The following is a 23,533-nucleotide window of genomic DNA, read 5'->3' as shown; positions in this document are numbered from 1 at the left end:
CCCAATAAATGATTCGAGAACAAGCTAATGATCATAGCGACGCTGTATAATTGAATTTACAACGACGAAACAAAAACGTTCGTCTTTCAAATAAGCGTTCGTTATATTCGCGAAGTGCGAAGCGAGCGTACACGTCCACTTCACTCGATTTACATTCACGATTCATTCACAGTGAAACCTGATATGACGGATTTCCACATTATGTCACAGCCTAACAGCTCTGACCTCAAAATGTCGAGAGAAATTGTTGATTTTGTTAATTTTAAAAAATTGCCAGCGTTGTCCAAGGTCCTGCTAAGGTTACAGCGTAATGTTTTATGTTTTTACATCGTATCTCTGTTCCAATTCTGCCGCTTCCGTTTGTCGAGGATTAGTTTCGAACTGTATCATTGTTATGTTCAAACATTAATTGTTTGTCATCTATATCCTTGATGTGAGATTATGAGGTCGTCTCTATTTGTTCTCGGCTTTGATTGTTATTATTATTTTTAATGTCGTTTCGAATTGCCTACTCGAGAAATGTTTGGATATGTTTTTGGATAAATAAAGTGGCCATTGTCACAGAGTACTTTTGTTGAAGTGATTCATATTATCAAGTACAATATTAAATCAATCACTATTCAATTTAAAAAATATTGCTGTTTATGTATTTCTCATTATCAATGATTAAAAACTATAGGTTGACTGGCAGAGAATGCCTTCAGGCATTAAGTCCGCCTTTTGTCCCATATATATATATTTATTTATACATGGCGTTCAATAAAGCATTTAAATAAATAAATAAATACTAAAAACACACATATTTTTGTGTATTGTATTTGATATAAGAGACTTTTTAGTCGTAGCGTCGTCACAAAATGTTTCTTTCGTCGACGTTTCCCATCCTACTTGTTCGTGCAAGTCGGCACTATTGTCTCGAAATAAAGGAAGGGAAGCGATTGGAAAGTTTCTCCTATAGAAACAATGTATACGTAATGTAGCGTAACCATAGCTGTCAGTATCGAATAAAACTTGTATGAAAATAGTTGTTGAATTCGACTTTGCTCGCGTTTTAGGAATCGGTAGTCGTGCTGGGCGTAAAAGATTGAGAATAATGATTTAAATGTGTGCGTTTGATTGGTACGCGTCGTTATACAGATATAAGGAAATCATTACGATGCAAATAAAATAAAATGCAAATCGATTTTTGATAAAGTTATCGATTTCCTGTCAAGTTCAATGTTTCATATTTTTCGTAATTTATATATTTATAAACCAGAGTCTGAAGATTTAGTTAAAATTGTCAATTTTTGTGTTCCAAAAACTGATTCCATAAACAGGATTTCTTTAATGAGATGATCAGAATATGAACCTAACCATATACCCAGTATAAAATTTACCTTTACCTCCAGTAGATTCGAAGAAATCGCTCTATGAATGTCTGTGTAATCCTGATGTATACAGTACTAAAAATTACACTAAAAAGCTTATTATATATGTACTTACGGGTTTTATTCATGAATCAGCGTTTTATATCGTGCAATACTGTGACCAATGTATACGCTAAGGAACACTCAGGAATATAAAAAGGTTTAAATTGCTTAAACGATGTAGCCTATATTAAAGTGATTGATATTGATTACTTCATATTTCTTTAATTAGAGAACATTGGCCTTCTCTATATATATACTAGCCGTGCCTGCGATCTTGTACGCGTTTGAATTTAACAAAAAATATATATTATTGTAGCCTAAGTTACTCCTTATTATATCAGTTATCTGTCAGTGAAAGTCCCGTCAAAATCGGTTCAGCCGTTCTAGAGATTAGCCATACATATTATATTATATACTGTATACATACATATGCATTGAGTAAAAAAGGGCTTTTTAATATTACAAACAGACACTCCAATTTTATTATATAGTACTGTAACCATGAGCCTTAAATATTTAATGTATTTCATATACTCGTAGAATATATTTGTAGAATATTTATAAAGGCTTCGTTTCTGTATTGATACAGGTAACGAGTTACAGGTCGTTATATCGTGACCTCGAAGGAAATGTGTATTTGTGGTAAAAAGCTAACCTTCAAGTCAGTCTAGTCTGATATTAGTACTAAAAATCTTACTGAATAAAGTATGACACGTTTAAATCGATACATGTATTTCTTTATTTAGAATATGTTATATCTAACAAACGTAAATATCACTGACAAAAATAGTGGCGATCAAAACAATAATGGTTTCTATTTTATGTTTTCAAATTGTTATGCGTCCATCCGGCTTCTGGTTTTATCGATATTTGTTTTGATTTGAGAGTTGTGTTGAATTGAGAGTATGATTTAAATACATTTAGGTAATATTCGTGACATGACAAGAAGAAAAAGAGATAGATATATGTATATTTAAGAAGTTTAACTTCTATCACATGTTAGCTAGTAATCGCTAAGTGAAACACTTAAAGTAATATATAAGAATAGAACTGATAGGTAATTATTATCTATGATTGCGTTTAATTGCTTTGTTTCTTGATATCGAATGCTACACTAGAATTTCCTCATAACTAAACAATCAACGTTTTCGTATTATCGCAGCGACATCCTGATACGATCTGAACACGACGGATATTAGTTACTCGGTCGTCGTACGTTTATTTACTGAGATGATTATTGTTCTATGTACAAGAAGTAAAATTGCAACCTCTGAATTTGCCACGCTGGGCTAATGTTTTCCTTCCCTTTTGAGTCTGTCTGCACTTTATTTCATCATATTACTGACATCGAACTTGATGGATACACATGTAACAGTTCTTAGCTTTCAGATTTCTATTAAATAATAATCACGTACCACATTTTTTTTACATTACTATGATCCCAATGTAAATAGCTAAAGCACTTGTGTTATGGAAAATCAGAAGTAACGACGGTACCACAAACACCCAGACCAAAGACAAAATAGAATACTAATGAATTTTCTACAAAGACTCGGCCGGGAATCGAACCCAAGACCTCGGAATGTCTTACCCATGAAAACATGTATACACACTACTCGCACAAGGAGGTCGTCCACATGATAATTCAGTTTACTTAACTGGGTTTGAATCCACAATAATCGGTTAAGTTTTATGAGTTCTAGCCAATAGGCCATTGTGGCTCACGTATAAAAATAGAATCATAATATAATAGACCGCATGTACTAGTTTACTGCTTTAACGGTCGTCACCGAGCTGTTTATTCTCGTTGTTTTGATGTGATTTCGGAGATCAAAATATTTTGATCGACCTCAATACTGAATGTGTCAACGCTCGTCAGCTCAATCTGGCTCTTATTTTTGCACGGCAATAATAATATTTTCGTTTTAATCCAATTATAAAAATAAATGTATCTAAACACCACAATACTGAAAACTTTAAACGATATACCAAGAGTTTAAATTCTGACAAGAACCTCAGTTTTTATGTAGGTCGTTATTTTGTGATAATAGGCATATATCTCGGGTAAAGAATAGTTCAAACTTCTCCTTAAAAAGTAAAGAAGGCCTTAGCCCAATTAGCAATAGCGATTGGATAATTTACAGAGTAAATATATTTCAATATATTATCATACGTAACAGCTTTCTTTTTTTTAAATAAAATTGACTTAAGGGTTGTTGTTGACGCTACAAAAGGCCCTTTGATATTATTAATTAGCAAAACTTCCTATATAAGCGAATGACGAACGCGAGTCTCGTGTACTTCAGCTGCTGACGTCATGTATTGTTGTGTTGATGTTACGCTCACGTTCACTTTGAAGCTCTATTTTTAAGTTCATTGATTTTGTAGACGGTACGTAACAAAGTATTTTTTTTTTGTAATTAAGTGCGAGTTACTTACGTAATTAATTCGAAATAGTTTTTGTTGGTCAATCTATTTATAAAAACTGATTGATTGTCAGACAACTTAAGAATAGTTAATTTAAATTGTTTACATTTTAAATATATTTTTCTAGCGTACCCTAATACTGATACTAAATATCCTACAGTTAAATATTAGTTTATTTGCGACATCACAATAGAAACATGTAAAATAATCACGGTTTCTTTAATATTATATTGACCATGTATTATGTACAAAAATCTTCCAATCGAATCACTCTATTTAATAAAAATAAACCGAATGAAAAAATCAATTACGTAATTTTAAAGATCTAATTATACATAGAGACAGCGGTGAGCGACTTTGTTTTACACTATGTAATGTAATGTTATTATATTTAAATTTATAAAACTAATAATTTACTTAAATAAGATCAAGTAAAACATGTTTCTATTTGTTCATTACATAAGATTAGCACAACAGTATGAAACTTATTATAACGAAAAGTAGCTAAAATTTATTTTGACGTTAAAATCACGATGACAAAAGTAGCAATTTACATTCTCATTAGATAATTCTAGATTCACTTTTACCGTACCTAGTCTGGTTGCACGAGACACATCGATAAGATTTGATCTTGCCCGACCTTCGCTTTCGCCTACCCTTCGACCTCTCTCTCTGTCTCACCACGTGATACTAATGTTGGAATCTGTCTCCGTCAAGGTTTTCTCGCTGATTTACAATCATGTCTAAGTATCATTCGATCTGAAAACTTCTACCTTTTTTACATTAATTAAAAGAAACTCTGATCGTTATGAAAAAAGATTTTGCGTTTTCCTGAAATATTTTCGAATTTATCAGGCATCTATCAACAGGCTGAGGTTTGGAATATGGAATTGTTAGCTCTACCGAACCTTTAAAAGCACGTAAATTCTGTTAGAGTAGGTTTTCCCGGTCGTGTCGGATCCTACCGTCTCATCCATCAAATCATGAGAATGATGCAATATACATTACATTTATGTGCACATATTTTATACCATAAAGAGAAATATCATACTTTGTAACAATTTATGTTGGCTTCATTTTGCTGAAGATAATATGTCTTTATTTTTTACAACAATAACAGCAACAACAGCCTGTAAATTCCCCACAGCTGGGCTAAGGTCTCCTCTCCCTTTGATGAGAAGGTTTGCAACATATTTCACCACGCTGTTCCAAATCGGTTTGGTGGAATACACATGTATCAGAATTTCGTTGAAATTAGACACATGCAGGTTTCCTCACGATGTTTTCCTTCACCACCGCACAATTCACACCATAAAGAGAAATATCATACTTTGTAACAGTTTATATTGGTTTCATTATGCCGAAGATGTCTTTATTTTTCCTGCCAATATCCATATCTATGTAGTGTATCTGTGATTCATACACCTCGATACCGTTCGACTGATTACCTCAAAAGTTGGCACACGTATGTTTTTATGACGATTATTGTCATCCACTTTGTTGTAAATCGTCGCTAGATATTTATATACACATTTACCGTTCGACCGATCGCCGTGACAATTGGTATATATAAAAGATATATATAGACACACAGACAGGACGTCTGGTGGGTTTTGCTAGTTTTAATATAGAAGGCAACGTCCTCGTTGTCTGACTTTTAACCCACAGCTTAAACTATAAGACAAAGATAATTGAAATGAGAAGAAGAAGAGCCTCGTTTTGTGATGTAGTTGCGTTAAGAAAGGATTTTGAATGAAGATATAGTTTAAACCGTTTTTAGAATTTCCAAGTCAAATAAATATGATGGGATCTACTATGTTTGCATTAAAGATTGTAGGCTTTTACAAATACACAAGATATTAAATTAACATGGTTATTTTTATTACTACAGGTATTAATTTCGGGATATTTACCATGTTTTTTATTTTTGTTTGGTGGAGCTCGATATTTCGATATTATCTACGAATGATTTTTTCCAAAATTATCAATTATATTCCCGAAATTAATACCTTAATAATTACAAATACACAATTATACGACAATAATTTAGTGTCTCTTCGTCGGTGGCAGTGAAATAGTTTGCTATTTTTTCAACAGTATTGAATCGTAATCTTAGAGGATCAATGTTGTGTACTTTGTAAGCGCTTTCATTATTGACAATTTCAAAAGATCAACAATTACACAAAAAACCAGTGTTAATAAAGAGGCGTCTTGTCGATACAAAAGTTGTAAATTTTTTCATAGTGGAAACAACGTTTATTTATTCAAAGTCAGACTTGACAACCTGTTATTACGTTAATTGAATATCTACTTGATTTAGTCTAAATGATGTTTTGTGTTCAATAACGAAATCAGTCTAGTATTATTCGTAATTGGGAGCAACGTTCGCAAAACAGACATCGACAGAATTTAATAAAGAAAATTATACGGATAAATAGTCTCGATTTTGAACAAAGGGTATATTCAAGATTGTTTACAACTCGCTTCCAATATTATTTTATATTTACAGCAAGAAATAACATGACTATTTCTACGTAAATGTTTAACTTAATAACATCAAACAACAGACTTAATTATTTAAACAGACAACAGACTTTCTATTAGCCAATAGTCTAGGAAATATTATTAAGACCAGATGGCGGGTAAATACAGACGTGCTCTTCATTCTCTTGAACCTCATAAACCAATGGGATGACAATCTGACACTACAGGACAGAACGAAATGCGTATACGCGCTTTCTAGCAATCGAAGTGTTCTAATTTTAAATTTGGGGCTTCTATTGAAAATATTTTGACAGAATAACCAGCTAATATTTTCCATTGTAATAACAATAGATGGGACCATAAATGGACCACCTGATTGGTAACCACGATCTATAGACACTGACGCTGTAAGAAATATCAACCAATAATTACATACCACCAATGCTCCCCCAACCGTGGCAGCTAAGATGTTATGTCTCATGTGCCTGTAGTTTCACTGGTCACTCACCCTTAAAACTGGAACCCACAAATACAATGTATTGCTCTTTATCGGAAGAATATGTTTGAATGGTATGTACCCAGTCTGGTTTGCAAAAAGCCCTGCAACTAAGTAATTTTGTAAGCGGCGAGACCTACTCTAGCAAATTATATGACGAGACGGTTAATTAGCTCAAGTTACAGATAATTTATAATCGTAATTAAACCTAACATTATGAATAGACTGACTGACTTTTAGTTAGAAGGTTACGTTCGCTGTTTTTATAACTGTTGGAACTAATAACTCAGACAATGGACTATTGTTTTCAGCCAAAGAAAATGTAATGTAATTTCGTCATGTTTATTTCTTATTGCCAAACTTTTCTTTTGAAATAATACGAGTAAAACGTTTTTCGAATAGATGATTAGGTAATTTAGGTCCTTATTAGTGTTGTAGATGAATTCAATAACTTTCATATTGGGTATAGCCTACATACATCATTGATATTTTTTTTTGGAAAAATAATTCTTTTCATCCTATATGTAATCTTGAGACGCTGCTTACCAATTGATTTGCATTTATTTCTTTTGCTTCTTGGTCATTTACTCCACGACAACCTTATACCGAAGGAAGAATTACACATGACAAAGTTACTCCTAAAACTTATTTTTTTATTTTACATTGGCACAATATATACATACTATAGACATTCTTCTACCTTATATAAAAACCTTATGTTACGTTCCTACGTTTGCTCCTTACACTTCAAACTGGAATGCAATTCACGCAGATTTTTCTGTTTCTTGATAGAATAGAATATAAACTAAGGAGTTGGTGACACCGACCACAGTTGAGCTTGCAGAGAACTTTATCACCCGTAGATCCCTCGGAATCATAATAATCTTAATATGAGAATTACATAATTTTCATGCAAGTGTTAAAAATGATTGGATTCAATTCTGGTGTATGGATTCTAGAACAAATGAATATAAGTTTAAAATGTCATGTCAGAACTAGTCTAGACGAGCGATACACTGGGTTATCGCTCTCCGACGCCGGTCGGTCCATGTTTAAACGTAATTTTGTGATACGCGCGATGCGGTGTATTAATCATTCGTCTATCTTTCATTGTTGTATATTTACTGTCCTGTCCTGTCCTATCATCGAATATGTTTCGAACCATTTGTAGTAAATAAATTTGAAATCTCGAATATTGTGCCCTGTTACTAACGCATTTATCGTTCTATTAACTTCCAATATTACATATAGCATCTACGCAGCACGCCCTCGGCCACCTCACATTGTTCTTTTTTTTTAAAGATTTTGTAATATTTTATAATTTACAACTGTCATGTTAGTTAACGCTCCTTGAGAATGCTATTGTTTAAACTTAAAGAAACCATTTTTATTTTTTTTCGTCCTTTGCTTTTAGGATACTTACTACTTTCAGACATTTTTGTCTTACCACAAAGGCCTTTCTTCATTCTGTGGTCAAGTTTCATTGCTATACATTAGAAGTTAATCGTAATATAGTGAATTTAGTCGGATGTACTGAAATTTCAAATATTATCTCTGCCGTGCTGTGCTGAACTGTGGAGGTTTACTTATTCAGAATATAAAGGACGTCTCGTTTCTCAGCGTACCATAAATAAAAAATGATATGTTTTAATAAATATGTATATTACATATATACAGTATTACCTGAATGTTGTTTAGGGAGTGACTGATTACACAACTCTTGTGTCTTGGTCTTTCGAATGTCAAAACAACGACCAATCTTTATCAAATACCCTCTGAACAATACTTATGTAACAAGCAAAATTGAGTGTAATTAGAAATATTCATAAAAGGATATTTGATAAAACGTTACATTAACCGTTTTACAGTTGACGAGAAGATCTTCTGCTGCCACGGCGGTCTGTCTCCAGACTTACAGGCGATGGAACAAATCCGACGGATCATGCGACCGACCGACGTGCCCGACCAGGGCTTGCTCTGCGACCTGCTCTGGTCCGACCCGGATAAGGACACCGCCGGCTGGGGCGAGAACGACCGCGGCGTCAGCTTCACATTCGGCATTGAGGTATTTTGACACACGACAACGACGAATGTAAACAAATCAGTTTGATAATATCGAATGAACTCCTAGGAATATACTTGGTGGTAAGGCTTTGTGCAAGCTCGTCTGGGTAGGTACCACCCACTCATCAGTTATTCTTCCGCCAAATAACAGTACTCAGTATTGTTGTGTTCCGGTTTAAAGGGTGAGCGAGCCAGTGTAACTACATGCACAAGAGACACAACATCTTAGTTCCCAATGTTGGTGTCACGTTGACGATATAAAGAATAGTTAATATTTCTTACAGCGTCATTGTCTATGGGTGATGGTGACCACTTACCATCAGGTGGCACATATGCGCGCCCGTCAATCTATACCATAAAAAAAGGAAGTGATCATCATCCCCTATTAACATCAACCTCGAAATCTAATCTCTAATACGAAAGCGTGGAATTAATACCTGTTGACTTCCAGGCAGGATATATTAATTTAATAATTGTTTTAACTAACATGACTGTATTTTTTTAAATGTTGAAAAAGAGTAACTACTGAGTTTCTTGCCGGTTCTTCTCGGTAGAATCTACTTTCCCAACCGGTGGTAGCTTCACTTAATTGTTAAATGACGTTTCAAAAGTGCTTGTAAAAGCCAACTTGAATAAAATATACTTTGAATAACAGATGGTACCTACCTAGATGTGTGTGCACAAAGTCCAACCATCAAGTAAATATATCGTCTTCTTGACCAAATTTTGTCCAGATCGGATCGGTATCGATCTGTAAATTTTCACCTTTTGATCTAATTTTTTATTTTATTTTAAGTTTGGGTCGTAATAATAAACGAATTATATTTGATTGCTCTCATAATTCGGTAGGATAGTTACATGAAACGAGAACAGGTTGAGGATTTATAACGAACCAAGCTTAGCTTTTGTTGAATTGTAATACGAACAAAATTGTAACTGACTATTTAAAGGGATCTTGCTGCAAATGCAATAAAAAAAAATATTAAATATGAGACAACATCACATACATTACTCTGATCCCAATGTAAGTCGCTAAAGCACTTGTGTTATGGAAACTCAGAAGTAACGACGGTACCACAAACACCCAGACGAATGAACTTTTTTACATCGACTAGGCCGGAAATCGAACCCGGGACTTCGGAGTGACGTACCCAAACCGGTGTACGCACTACTCGACCACGAAGGCCGTCATAGTGAAAGATTATCCATTAAATATAAATTGGCCCTTAACTATTTTATATAACGTCCGGTAAGTAATGTTAATTTTCAAACGTAATCACGTTGTCTCGTCGAGCGCAATTATAATTCTAACAATCGCAGTGTAATATATTGTACTCAGCTCAATTGTTCTTGAACTCGCGCAATCTCTGTATCTTATCGACTTCATCATGTATACTATCCTGCGTGCGTTTATTATAATAATCATCAACGATTATACGATTGAATGAGTTTTTTGGATAATTTTGATACTATAGAGTTAAGCCCGTTATTGTTCCACTGCTAGATGAGGCCTTTTATCGTTTTTTGAACCTCGTGTCCTAGTGGTTAGCACACGTGCATCTTACCGATGATTGCGGGCTCAAACCCAGGCAACCGCCATTGAATATTTGATTAATTTGTGTTTATAATTCGTCTCGTGCTCAGCGGTAAAGGAAAACATCGTGAGGAAACCTGCTGTGTCTAATCTCATAGAAATTCCGCCGCGTGTGTATTCCAACAACCCACAAACATTCGAATAGCGTGGTGGAATATGTTCCAAACCTTCTCTTCAAAAGAGAGGCGGCCTTAATCCAGCAATGGGAAATTTACAGGTTGTTTTTGTTGTTGTTGTATACGAGTTGGTATATACCAATGGGTTTCCTAAATTTGTTCATAAATTACTTTCCAAATGACAAACAAAATATTCAACCGTTTTGAGAAACTCTTTTTCCCAAGTCGCTTTAAATGTATCACGCGTCTAATAGCTGATACGTTTAAATTATCAAACCCAAACTGTGTTTACAAAATATATAATCTACGTTATAATCATGTTAAATACTTCAAATATGATCAGGTCCAAAACTTGTATGATCATTAGTATATCGGTACTAGTTGTAGCCGCGACCTATGCGTTTGAATTTAAAAAAAAAATGGTTGTAGCCTACTAGTTACTCAGTATTATATCAGTTATCTGCCAGTGAAAGTCCCGTCATAATCGGTCCAGCCATTCCAGAGATTAGCCAGAATAACAAACAAAAGACGGACAGACAGATAAACAAAAATTGTAAAAATGTTAATTATTATGAAAGCCGTTTGAGGATATTCGCATGCTTTATGCGTCGGTGTAATTAGAGTTATGAGGAAAAAATCTCAATTCTCAGAACATTGATATTAATAGTTTCTGCCTCTTTGAATGGATTATGTTTTTTTTTTTCTCAAATTATTGATAATAACCTATTATATAACAGCATTGCTTATTTATCTAGTAATGAATATTATTGCTTTACCAGATTAAACATCACAAAGTTTAGCGAATACTTTTAGTTATTTAATATTAATGCTTAACACTATTTGAAAAAATGAGGTTCTATAACATTAGTAATGAAGTCGTACCTGATGTAAGTACTATAGTACCTAATGTACATACTAAAAGAACCTTAAATTTTGTCGTGTGTTTATGTGTAAATGATGTTATTTATTAACTCTAAATTTATTTTAGTCAATGCCTAACTGAATACTGGAAAGTGTATCGATATTTTTATCAAGATGAAATTTACTAGATAGACCAAATAACATGCAAGATATAATAAAACTATATATTAAAATGTTGTAATTTAGTGGGAGGTATTTTTAAAACTACGTATCTTTAAAACCCACAGAAAATTATCTTACAAGTAAAACCTTTTTTACTTTTTTATTTAAGCGTATTCATATATCGAACAAGCAAGCGTCTCGACAGACCAACAAAAGCATTCCAAGGAGGGTTGGCGTCATATAAGCGGCCGGAAGTAAAAGTGCCAAATCGAGTTTTTTGAATGCTGAGATGCCTTTACCTTGTCCGAGCATTTAAACGTTAAATGGACCATATTCTAATAGCTTACCATCCCTTTTTCATATGATTATAACTCATACAAAGATGTCCCTCATACAAAGTGTCCAAAAATTACAAAAATATCTTCTTAACGAATATTTACGTTATGAAATTATAACCTTTATCCAAAATTCAGCTCTCCAACTTTGGCTAGGAGTCGTCAGTGAGTCAGAACAAAAGATTTTGTAAACGTACACGAGCCTTAGTATTCACGCTTGTTTACCGTGTAAAATGCGTTCAAATGCCGTCGTATTATAGGTCAATTTACGTAATACTTATTGAATGAAATGCGTATAATTTCCAAGATTATAAACGGATTCGTGACGTCTTTCAATCTTATATAATTTTCGTATCCTATCCGTATCGTGCTGATGTTTTAATGGGGATCCGTTTGATAATATTTAAGGAAAACTGATGCCAGTAATTATTGAAAATATGGTTTTCCCATATTCTATACATAGCAGCGTAACAATTCGATCCTGAAACATTATGATTGTTCTTATTGTCGGCGTTTATGTAGCACTGAACCTTATGTCCTCTAGAAAATACATTATAACCTACCTTACACGACCAGTCTTCCAAGACCCTTCTAACACTACCTCTACCTCATACATCAAAATGGTATCAGTAGTTTGGAAGATATTCAAGAACGGATGATGATGATGATTCAAGATCTTCTATTCTGTATTTAGGTACTCTTTTTAAACGTTAAAATAACGAAAATTGTACATTCATCGTTTCGTCCAGATAAGGTCTCATCGACTGGTTTCAACGATGACCAAACAGTTTGATTCATAACTATTTTATATTTTATATTAATATTTTCAATATAAAAATAAAGACTCGCCTCATATGTATAAATACTTTGTTGTGATTTCGTTTTGTGCCTTCGTGTAGTTAACTTATCTGCAAACAAATTTCATTGTGTTACTGCTTTTTAATTCTGGTAATCACTTAAATATTGTACATCATGTTAATATAGTACATTTTAGCTTGGACTGACAATACATGGCATACATATTGTTTGTGAAGGCCTATAACTTGACAAGATTAAGGGTAAATATAAGCGAAACCAACCCTTGATTTGCATATTTGCTTATACCTCTGCTATGTTATAAACTATGAACAGTTCTTGATTAAATTATCTTACACTTTAACTAGCTGTACCCGTGACTTCATCCTCGTTTCAATTTAACAAAAAGTTATTGTTGTTAAACTTAGTCTAAGTTACTCCTTATTAGGTCAGCTATCAGCCAGTAAAAGTCCCGTCAAAGTCGGCCCAGGCTTTTCAGAGATTAGCCAGCCAGCCATAAAAAATAGTCAGACATACAAAAATTAATAAAATATCATAATGTTATATGTACCATGCATTTAGTAAAAAGCGGTTATTTTTTAATATTACATACAGATACTCCAATTTTATTGTATGTATAGATTATACGACTTAACTTCTTACTTCCACTTTAATTATACTATCAATGTTCCGATAATAATTGCGATGTCATTTCAAACACAACACTTTAACGAACACGTAATGGTATACAGATTATTCAAAATTTTGATGAATTTATTAATAATGCAATAGGCTGTAGTTCACAAATCGTTGTGCCACTTTTTTTCGCGGAGCAAAGCGCTTGCTCTTGCAAAAACCGGTACGAAAACACTTGAGTCATTGTAATTTATCGTCGGCGAATCCTCAGGCGAGGTACGGGTAATGGAGATGACCACACCCTTTCCGAGTTAATGATCAGGCTTCATTTGTTTCGGCGGTCGTCGTGCCGGTTTTGAAGTTTTTTTTTTTTGTTGATCATCATTCCTTTGTACGTAATCGATGACTTGAACTCGGTTGTATTAAAGTTACATGATGAAAAACATTTGGTTTTTTTTCCGATTATTGGTAAATTTTTTTATGACAGCATGGCATGGGACTCTTTATTTTTAAGAGAATGATTTGAATCTTATTTGTTCCTTTTGCTTTTCGTATAAGTAGCTAATTTAACATGTAGCAATATATTATGTGATTCTTCACTGTATTGGATTTACCATTACAAAAAACATTTTCTAAACACTTTACTGTACCAAACTTTGTAAAAACTTTAGATTACTGATTTTTACAGTCTTTGCAAAATTGATATACCTGATATCACTATGTTATCCAATTTTACTTGTTGTATTTGTAAGTATTGCCCAGTGATTAGAACGCGTGCATCTTAACCGATGATTGCGGGTTCAAACCCAGGCAAGCACCGCTGATTCATGTACTTAATTTGTCTTTATAATTCATCTCGTGCTCAGCGGTGAAGGAAAACATCGTGAGGAAACCTGCATGTGACAAATTTCATAGAAATTCTGCCACGTGTGTATTCCACCAACCGGCATTGGAACAGCGTGGTGGAATATGTTTCAAACCTTCTCCTCAAAGGGAGAGGAGGCCTTTAGCTCAGCAGTGGGAATTTACAGCCTGTTGTTGTTGTTGTTGTTGTAATGAAACCTGTTGGTCGCCAGGTGGTGGGCAAGTTCCTGTCGAAACACGAGTTCGACCTGATCTGCCGGGCGCACCAGGTCGTCGAGGACGGCTACGAGTTTTTCGCGAAGCGGCAACTCGTCACGCTGTTCTCGGCGCCCAACTACTGCGGGGAGTTCGATAACGCAGGTCAGGCAGCCTATCAGACTAAGGGCTCAGCGAGCTCATAGCTCATATTTCGTATTCTGAAAAATGCAGACACCAAAATAAAAATTTACATATTAAAGATAAAATATACCAAAGGACATTGTTGGAGATAAAAAATATAGAAAACAGTTAATTGATTAGTTTTCAAGCAATTTGTAGCTGAAAAATGCAGACACTAAAGATAAAATATACCAAAGGTTCACGTGACATTGTTGGAGATACAAATAAAAATAATTGTTAATTGATTATTTTTGAAGCACTTTGTATATTGATTATAAGTTTTTATTGGTGATATATATTATTATTGACAGTTTAGAAGCAAGTAAATGAGCTTTCCTCGACGAAATAGCACTGATGGGACATATGTGAAATGGCTGTGTTTTTAATTGGGGTTATCCTGTATAAACTAGTTTATCCCTGTAACCACAAATGACGTGACCTTTGATGGGGAGTTTAGTTTTAATTCAGGACAGGTCCCGCGTGACCGCCGCTCCCAGAAACAGTCGTACCCTTTTTATGATCAGTATCAAATGGACGACCTAGTAAGCATGTAATATACAATGTTATTGGTAGCTCGACGTATTATAATATTAAACCTGAAAAACGCGACAACTCAAAAATGGTTAATTTTTGCACTATGCATATGGGGGTTAAAATTATTGCAAATAGTCACCCCGATCACCTCCCAACGGGAATACGTCGAGCTACCAGTAACCCTATATAAAAAATCTCAACTTTTTCATAACTGCATATATGTATATTTTAGATAGTAAGTCTTAATAATAAGTTTTGTTTTTCAAGAATGAAATGATTGGTAATGAATGAACGGAACGGTTCGATAATGTGTATGTCGTGTCGTGTCGCAGGCGCGCTGATGTCGGTGGACGAGACGCTGATGTGCTCGTTCCAGATCCTGAAGCCGGCCGACAAGCGCAAGCTGTACTCGGGCCTCAACATGGGCCGCCCCAACACGCCGCCGCGCGCGCAGCCCAAGAACAAGAAGAAGTGAGGCCCCCCCCCCCCACACACACACACACACGCACTATAGATTTCCGTTGTCGCGGCGTTTGGCTCGACTAAATAACTAATCACACACACACACACACACAAATACGAAATTACACTGATACGATTGCTACGTAATCAAATTCTATAGAACTATAGATTTCCGTTGTCGCGGCGTTTGATCGAATAAATAATTAATTTAGTATTTATAATTATCAATTTTTTATGAGGCTTTACATTATTCTATAATGACGTAACAGAGGTATTAGAAAGGTATCGACCGCTATTTGTGTAGGAACTTGCGAATAGAAATTAAAATGACATTTATAATAATTTCTACCATGGTGAGGAATTGATTATTACAAATATTATTCTTTCATTCAGAGATATATGAAGCCAGCGAACTAAGGTACAGATTGTGTGGTGTGCTAAAATAATAACTAATAAAGCACAAGACATTATTAAATATTTCTAAATCGCATAATGATCACACACTATCGCAAAAATTAAATAAGGTCACCCGAGAATGTGAACCACCTATAATTTGAACTGCCATTGTGTTTTGCTTTGTCAAAGTGTTAGTATCTGTTTTCTGAGATCCCATTTAGACTCATTGTTGAATAATTCTAGGAGAACTAAAAAAAACATCTATATTAACGGCAATCTTCATATTTAATTCTGTTGCATAAACTAAAAGTACAAATATTTAAATTAATTAATATTAATAAATATATCGTATCGATTTAATTGTCATAAAAGTATCATTATTCCATGACATAGTTCAGGTCTATTGGCTGACCGATCTTTGCATTTTATCAAGCAAGTTTGTGGATGTGACTTTTAAATTAATATTTTTTTTATGTTAGCAATTATTATGTTAGAATGTCTAAAGTTGTAGTGTCGTTCTGTTGTAGAGATAGAAAAAAAAGTTGCGTTCGATTTTTAAATTTCAAATTGTAGAATGAAATTTATTTAGTGTTATTGAATTGTATTTTGTGGGAGGATTTAAAAATCGAACGTTTGTTTTTTTTATAACGAGGATCATTTCTAACGTGTCTGTCCGTCCCACAGTTAAACCCCAGACCGCCGCCATCGCATCGAGTCGACGACTTGCATGGATTCCCACGCTAATTAATCTTTTAATGAATTCAATATCATCGCCGATTCCTTTCAGATATCTGAAACCCGTTATGATTACGCCTTTATATGTATCGCCTTCGTATTGTCGATTCTTCCACCTTCAAACAAATTCATTTATTTATATTCAATTTTTTTTTTTTTTTTTGTTAACAAAAATTCACGTCGAATAGTTTAATTTCATACGATTTAACAATTGCTGGACAATTGTGTTCAGTGTAGACACGGGCTTATCGGCTAACAAAATCTTCGCCTTGAGTTACGAATTAAAAAAAAAACACTAACTGTCACAAGTATGCAACATTCACTTTTTAAGTAAAAAAAATTAAGTAATTGAATTTCCAAGCCCACAGCTTCCTCATAGCGTTGTAAGTGCAAACGAATGGCTCCGGGGAGTCCAGGTAGGAGGCGCGTAAGGTGTGAATGCTAGTATGTATTATTGTATGTTCGTTCGTATGTCTGCTCTTACGCTTGTGTCGTACTCAATATCCATATTTGTAAGGCGTTACGCGATTTCGATGTAACATCCCGAGGAATTATTTAGCGAAAGTTTCACTGCCAATAGGAAACGGATCACGCCGCCGGCGAGCGAGGACTGTTACATTGAAACCGCGCAGCGATATTAATTAATGACTTTGAGTATATCGGATAAACGTTTATAATTAAGTAGTAAGCGTAATTATTTGTGAACAGCCTAGGTCTTCCGAGACGATTAAATTTTCGACGTTTCAACCGTCCCCTAGTGGTTGGACGCTTCTAGATCATGTGTAGTGTGCTTCGCGTACTCGTCTGCGTTCCCGCGCTTTTTAAAGGCCGCTCCCACACGGACCGTTTTAACTGACTCCCAATTTTTAATCTGTAATTTTACTTTTGTATAGTGCAATGACCTTAATGAAATGAAAATAAAAAAATTTAAGTATTGAACGTGTTTTATTAAATGAAGCAATTGGAATTGTATGAGCGTCTTTTTATAATAATTATTATGTATTTATAAAAACTTTTTTTGTCGTGGAATTATTAGTTGGTCCGTGTCCGATTCCAAATAATAATATTAAAAAAATAATGTCGAGCGCGGGAAGCGATGCATTGAATCACTATTTATTTTCGCTATGAATCAGACTGAGCCCCGTACATGGCCGATGGCCGACTTAAATCAATGATTTATTGATGTATGAACAAGAGAATTGTATATTAATTTCGTAAATAAAATACTTTCTGAATATTTTGAAGTTTTATTTTCTACCTTATGTAGTACAATTTATCTGCTTTTATTTACATTACAGAAGTTTCTAATAATTGATTGATTCTTACTTCTCGTTAACATTTACTAGTAGCGTGTAATACGAGAATGAAGTCTTTATTATCTGAAAACAAAGAAATATATAAATCTTGGGCCTGGTTCTAAATGTACAATTTATAGTAATGTACTTTACATTACGCCATTTTTAATATAAAAAATATATGTTTAGAAAATTTAACTTAAACGTCGAATATTTGATAAAAAAAATTCAGAAGAAAATCCAAATCGTAACCCTAAATTACAACATTCAAAATAAATGATACAAAGTGATCATTATCGACAGATTATATCACATGATTTACGTCTCCTAAGAAAATCATTACAGATAATATGAAATTGTTTTATACAGATGTAGAAACTTATATTTATAATAATAATAAATTTATATTGTTCTATAATTTAAAAAAGCCTAAGCCTAAAAAGGTATAGAGTAAATAAATGCTCTACTAATTATACTCTATTTTAAATATCGATAAATAGTAACTGGTTTGTGGAACTGGCAGTAGGTGTACGTTTCATACAGTTCTGTAAAATTACGTTTTAAAAGTTTTTGCAAAGGCGTACTTGAATAAAATGTTATATATGATTTCTCAGATGATTGGGAATTTTTTCAAATATGTATTGAGATGTTTACGCAAGTAAGCCTGTCCAAGTACTCCTCCACGATAAAATATTATCGGCCTGTATTACTCCCGAGTAAATGATTGAAATTGCTTATTTAAGAAAAAAATCAACAAAAAAGGAATACAAATTTGATTACATCTGCCTTCGTAAGTGAATCGAAAATATACCAATAAACTAGAATAACATAGAACAAACGCGATCATAAATACTATTAGTAACTCAGTATTCGTGAAGAATATGGCATGTTGTAGTTTATAACAGAGATATTATCGCATGGAATTTGTAAATTTCTTATTCGATTGGAACAGAGTAAACAGAGTTGGTACCGATAAACCAGACAATTTAAAATACAAACCACGACGAAAGTATGCAGGTTCATAGGTAAGAATCTACCAGCTCGCACAATCACGGGCTTCAAGTTCGACAACAATATGTTGAGTAAGAGGCGACGGGGCTTCACGCCCATGGTCGGCCACGCGCTCTGGTAAGCAGCCGTTGTCACACGATCGGCCTGCGCGGGAAATTTTTGAAACAAACGTAACTATCAGACTTTTAGTAAATAATATAAATTATGACAATTTCTATTGCTTGTGGTATTTAAAGGAATAATTTACGAAATATGAATACCTGTAAAATGATTTGGTTACCGAAATAACAATATATATAAATGTCCAAAGCGACCGCTCCCAAATACTCAACGGTGATCATGTCAAATTTCTGAAATAAACCTTATTTGTATGTACATATTAATATATATACTATTCTAACAAAAAGCATTTTAAAGCGTTCTAATCCTATGTATAATAGAGGTCAATATGTAAGCAGGTTTTTTAAGCCCTGCATAACAGTCATAAAATCCAAGATTTGTTTACCTTTATTCCTACTTCGATTGGAATAGGTTTTAAGTGGGTATATTTTCTTGTTCGTAAAATATTAATTTAACTTACTAAAGTAGCAGCATACAGTAAGGTGCACAAGTACAGTGTGACCTGTACAACCCGCAACACGAGTAACGGCGACACGAACTTTTCGAATCGGTCCTTGTATTCGTTGATCACTTGACAGATCCGCGCGCACTCTCTGAGCGCATCGTTAGTTGCGTCGTCGTATTCAGAACTGTATATATCTATATACCATACGATAAGTGTTTTGACAAACATAAAAAACAAAGTATAGTACGACACAACTTAGATGTAGCAACGGCAAAATTCGAAAACAAAATTACCGTTAAATGTAAAAATTAATAATATATTAAATAAAAAATTCTAAACGTTTTAATGTTAGAAATTTAAGAAACATATTACATACCCACATTTTTATTGGCATTATAGCTTATGACTTGAAAAAAACAAGATAAAAAAAGCAAACGCTTGAAAAATGGCACGGACGCAAATCAGTGGAGAGACAGATAATTAAAATTAAAGTATGCCTTGTCTCGCTCGCACACTATCTCCGACTGTTCTCAAACGCGTGGCGTGCGGCAATTAAGTTGGGATCTACCTTCACGCACTACTCAAGAATTAATTCTTACAAGTTCCCTAAGTATTTATTTTGTATACTTAAATTTAATTACAGTTTTTCATATATAATCTCTTGATTTATGTTAAATCGAGATTTTTATTATAATGCACGAGTGCTAAAATAAAATTATTTATTTTTTAACCATCTTTGTCTGAATTCAAGACGGTCGTTTCGTTTTTTAAATACTTATTTATTTTATACTTCTATACTTAACCGTACGCTTACCAAATACTGTTTTCATTCCAATGTTGCTGGGTCTCTGAAAAATGAATGCCAGAAAGTGAATTACAATTACTTTGGTTTGGTTTGCTTATTTAAATGTTAAAAGTATAAATTCATTTCATACTTATTGTAAAATAAATCAACGAATTTTATCCGGCGTGTAAGGAAGGGTTACTTTTGTTTTTATAATACAGAGTGTCTAAAGCTCCAATGCCTTTTGACAATCTAATATGTAATATAAATTTAATCAAATAAATTTACGAACCACTTTCTTATCGTAATGATATTTTGAATCGACCATTTCGGTCGTGTTGTACAAGTAGTTGTGTTTTTCGTCATCTTCTATAGCGCTGTATTGTCTCAATAACGCGCTGTGGTGGACCCCTCCTTCGAGGATGGCAGTGTACCGCACATTACGAAGACAACAGCATAATAAGTCTAACTGACCACACAACAAGATAGCGTTGCAAGCGAAAAAAACTCCTACAAACATTTATGAACTTTTATAAATGAATAGCAATTTAAAATGTCATAAATATGGCAAATATCGTAAAAATAACAATAAAAATAATGTAACAAAGGATTCATTGTAAACAAGAAAATACTTAGAAACAGCAGGCAACGTTTAACTCGTCTGATTGACTATGATGGTAATAGTTCAATATGTAATAACCTATGCTCACAAATCTTTAAATATAACAAACTCTCACCGAGTTGCCCCAAAGCAAGCGCCACAAAAGCCTGTGCCAGACATTGGCGCAAGAAAATCAAAATGATTAAGGGTGTTCGAGTGACTTCTGTATATATCCAAGGTTGTAAGGATTGATTTGTCCAAACTAAAAGAGAAACATGAATATAACGCAGTAGATTCCACGACAATTCTCTCATATACATATACTTCATAAATAAAAGAGAAAGTGTCTCCATAATTCTTAAGGGCTAATTGATTTGATTTGCATTTGATTTGTTTTTTTTTATTATTTTAAATATAAAATAGTTAGGATACATTTTTATTTTAGTGACTGATAATGTGATATAAACTTAATGTTGATAATACCAAAGTAAGATGTTGCACAAAATTGAAATAATCACTTTTTCAAACACGAAAATATGTATTATTACTTACGATGAAGCACAACTGGCATGAACACATACATGGTAACACTGAACAAAGTGCAAGCTGTATAAAAGAAGGCAAAATTTTTCGCCGTCCTATAACTTTTCTCCATTGTCATATTCGTTAACCCTCGAGCTGAACGCCATTTGAAATTATTGTTCATAAACCCAACCAAATCGTACAAATCATCTTTGTTTGTCGCGAAATACGAAACGATGAGAACAGATGCTATTAACGGTAAACCGTCCGCCATTTTGTCTAAGCTCGACATTATATCAATCCATTCAATATACAAATTCACGAGTAACGACAGTAAAAGATTGATAAGTACAAATAAAACAATGCTCAAATATATATTATTGACGAATATCTCGCATTCTTTACGTGGCTTTTCAAACCAATCCCAGCAGCCGACCGTTTTCAGAGTTATCTCCAAAAAATGCGTGTAATTTTGAACTCTTTCAGAGTTAATGGAAACCGACTCCTTAGATTTTAGTATTATTTTCTTCATTGTATAAAAATATAATACAGTGTTAACTGATTTTCGAGTTATTTGCAGTAAAGTTCTGGATTTTATGAGACTATGCTCTTGGATTTTAACTTAAATACCACAATCGTTTATCGATTTTAATTAGGTACTATTATAAAGAAGCGAGTCGAATCGGATTTTTTTTATCTTAGGTTTTTAAGCAAAAGTAAGGTGATGAAATGGACCATCTGATGATAACTGATCAACGCACAGATCATAACCCGAACTCATACAAAACCTTATTTCCTACAGAGTTATCTAAGCTTCTTCGTTTTCAAACATATTAAACTACGTAAAGTATATATTCTAGAACGAGTTTGGGCTCTCTATTGGGCATATTTGGACTAATTTTTATCACAATCCATCACACAGTGGAAGAATTTGATGAAATTAGATCATAATCGTTTCTTAAAATGTATGCCCAACCGTTATTACATAAATCCAGAAAAAAAAAATCGTTTCGACGAAATAAAAAACTTACGTCGTGTGTATAGCGCTTTAAACAATGTAATATTAACTCTTTCTCGACCGAAACTTTGCTAAATAGGACCTAATTACACAAAGTTAAACTTTTGTTAATCGCCGGTCGCTAATGACACATTTTATATTAAACGATTGGATTTAAACGTCAGTACTTCTACATTCAATTATGAATATTTAATAAACCTAATAACCTATAAAATTCCCACTGGACAAAATCAACAAAAACAATATGTAATCCTAGTTATGGCTAATGTATCAATTTATTTCTAGCATTGTATCCAACAGGTTTACAATATCCATGCCTTTATTTCATTCTTAGGAGCATTCACAGATATACATATAAGGAACACGATGATAGTTAAATTAGAATTAAATATTACGAAAGTAAAAGGAATAATGTATTATTAAGGTAATAAAAGAAAAATATTAATTGCATTGTTCAACGACATTCTGCAACATGTGAATCCACCAACCGGCGTTGGACCAGTGTGGAATACGCAGGAGCGTATTTTTATTTTTTAGAGAGAAGGCCAGGAGGCCTTCTCCTCAAAGGGAGAGGCCTTAGCCCAACATTGGGAAATTATACGAACTGTACCTTATTATATCGCATCTGTCAAAATATTTATGTTTTTAAAGTAACAGGAAACTTTTTAATACATTCCGTGGAAGAAGGGAGAGGGAGAACAAATTCAGCCTTTCTCATGCAAGTATGCACTTTGCCACGGAGTTTATATTTTAATATCAGTGTATTTTTTGTGCATCACGACTTGATTATTATAAAATTTTCTATAAACGTTTGTTATTTATATTTTGTTTGTGTTGTAAATTATAACAGATACAATAATAAATAAACATCTAAATATAAATTTCAAAAGTTTATTTCAAAGATTAGAAAACTGCGAAAAATAAAAGTGTCAAATGTTTCAAAATCATTTTCTGTTATTTTTCTGATGCCTCAGTGGATTCAGCAT

General features: G+C 33.6%; 2 protein-coding genes across 2 annotated transcripts in view; one reads left to right on the top strand and one right to left on the bottom strand.

The window, feature by feature from the left end:
• Window positions 1-17,988, top strand: part of LOC124532771 (serine/threonine-protein phosphatase alpha-2 isoform) — a 41,728-nt gene extending 23,740 nt beyond the window's left edge. Inside the window, exons 5-8 of the mRNA XM_047107837.1 lie at window positions 8,688-8,884; window positions 14,459-14,606; window positions 15,491-15,629; window positions 16,701-17,988. Coding sequence (XP_046963793.1) covers window positions 8,688-8,884; window positions 14,459-14,606; window positions 15,491-15,629; window positions 16,701-16,704 — 488 coding nt within the window. The 3' untranslated portion in view covers window positions 16,705-17,988. The remainder of the gene's footprint in view (window positions 1-8,687; window positions 8,885-14,458; window positions 14,607-15,490; window positions 15,630-16,700) is intronic.
• Window positions 17,989-18,060: 72 nt separating this feature from the next.
• Window positions 18,061-22,100, bottom strand: LOC124532959 (putative odorant receptor 85e). Its single transcript, XM_047108097.1, has 8 exons — window positions 21,560-22,100; window positions 21,144-21,269; window positions 20,699-20,916; window positions 20,437-20,470; window positions 19,638-19,816; window positions 19,318-19,407; window positions 19,046-19,201; window positions 18,061-18,130 (listed from the first exon to the last, which is right to left on the bottom strand). Exons 1-8 carry the CDS (start codon window positions 22,059-22,061, stop codon window positions 18,074-18,076), a joined length of 1,362 nt encoding a protein of 453 aa, XP_046964053.1. The 5' UTR covers window positions 22,062-22,100; the 3' UTR covers window positions 18,061-18,073.
• Window positions 22,101-23,533: the final 1,433 nt, after the last annotated feature.

This window comes from Vanessa cardui, chromosome 10, assembly GCF_905220365.1.
Source record: "Vanessa cardui chromosome 10, ilVanCard2.1, whole genome shotgun sequence".
Taxonomy (NCBI): domain Eukaryota; kingdom Metazoa; phylum Arthropoda; class Insecta; order Lepidoptera; family Nymphalidae; genus Vanessa; species Vanessa cardui.
The sequence above is the reverse complement of the archived record's forward strand: the minus strand, read 5'-3'. Positions and strand labels throughout refer to the sequence as shown.

Coding starts and splice junctions, on each gene's coding strand:
- LOC124532959 (XM_047108097.1), bottom strand. CDS start 22,061: ATGAAGAAAATAATACTAAAATCTAAGGAGTCGGTTTCCATTAACTCT. Junction 20,471..20,698: donor ATCATTACGATAAGAAAGTG/GTTCGTAAATTT, acceptor TTCATTTTTCAG/AGACCCAGCAACATTGGAAT. Junction 18,131..19,045: donor ACCTGCATACTTTCGTCGTG/GTTTGTATTTTA, acceptor CTTTGTTTTCAG/ATAATAAAGACTTCATTCTC.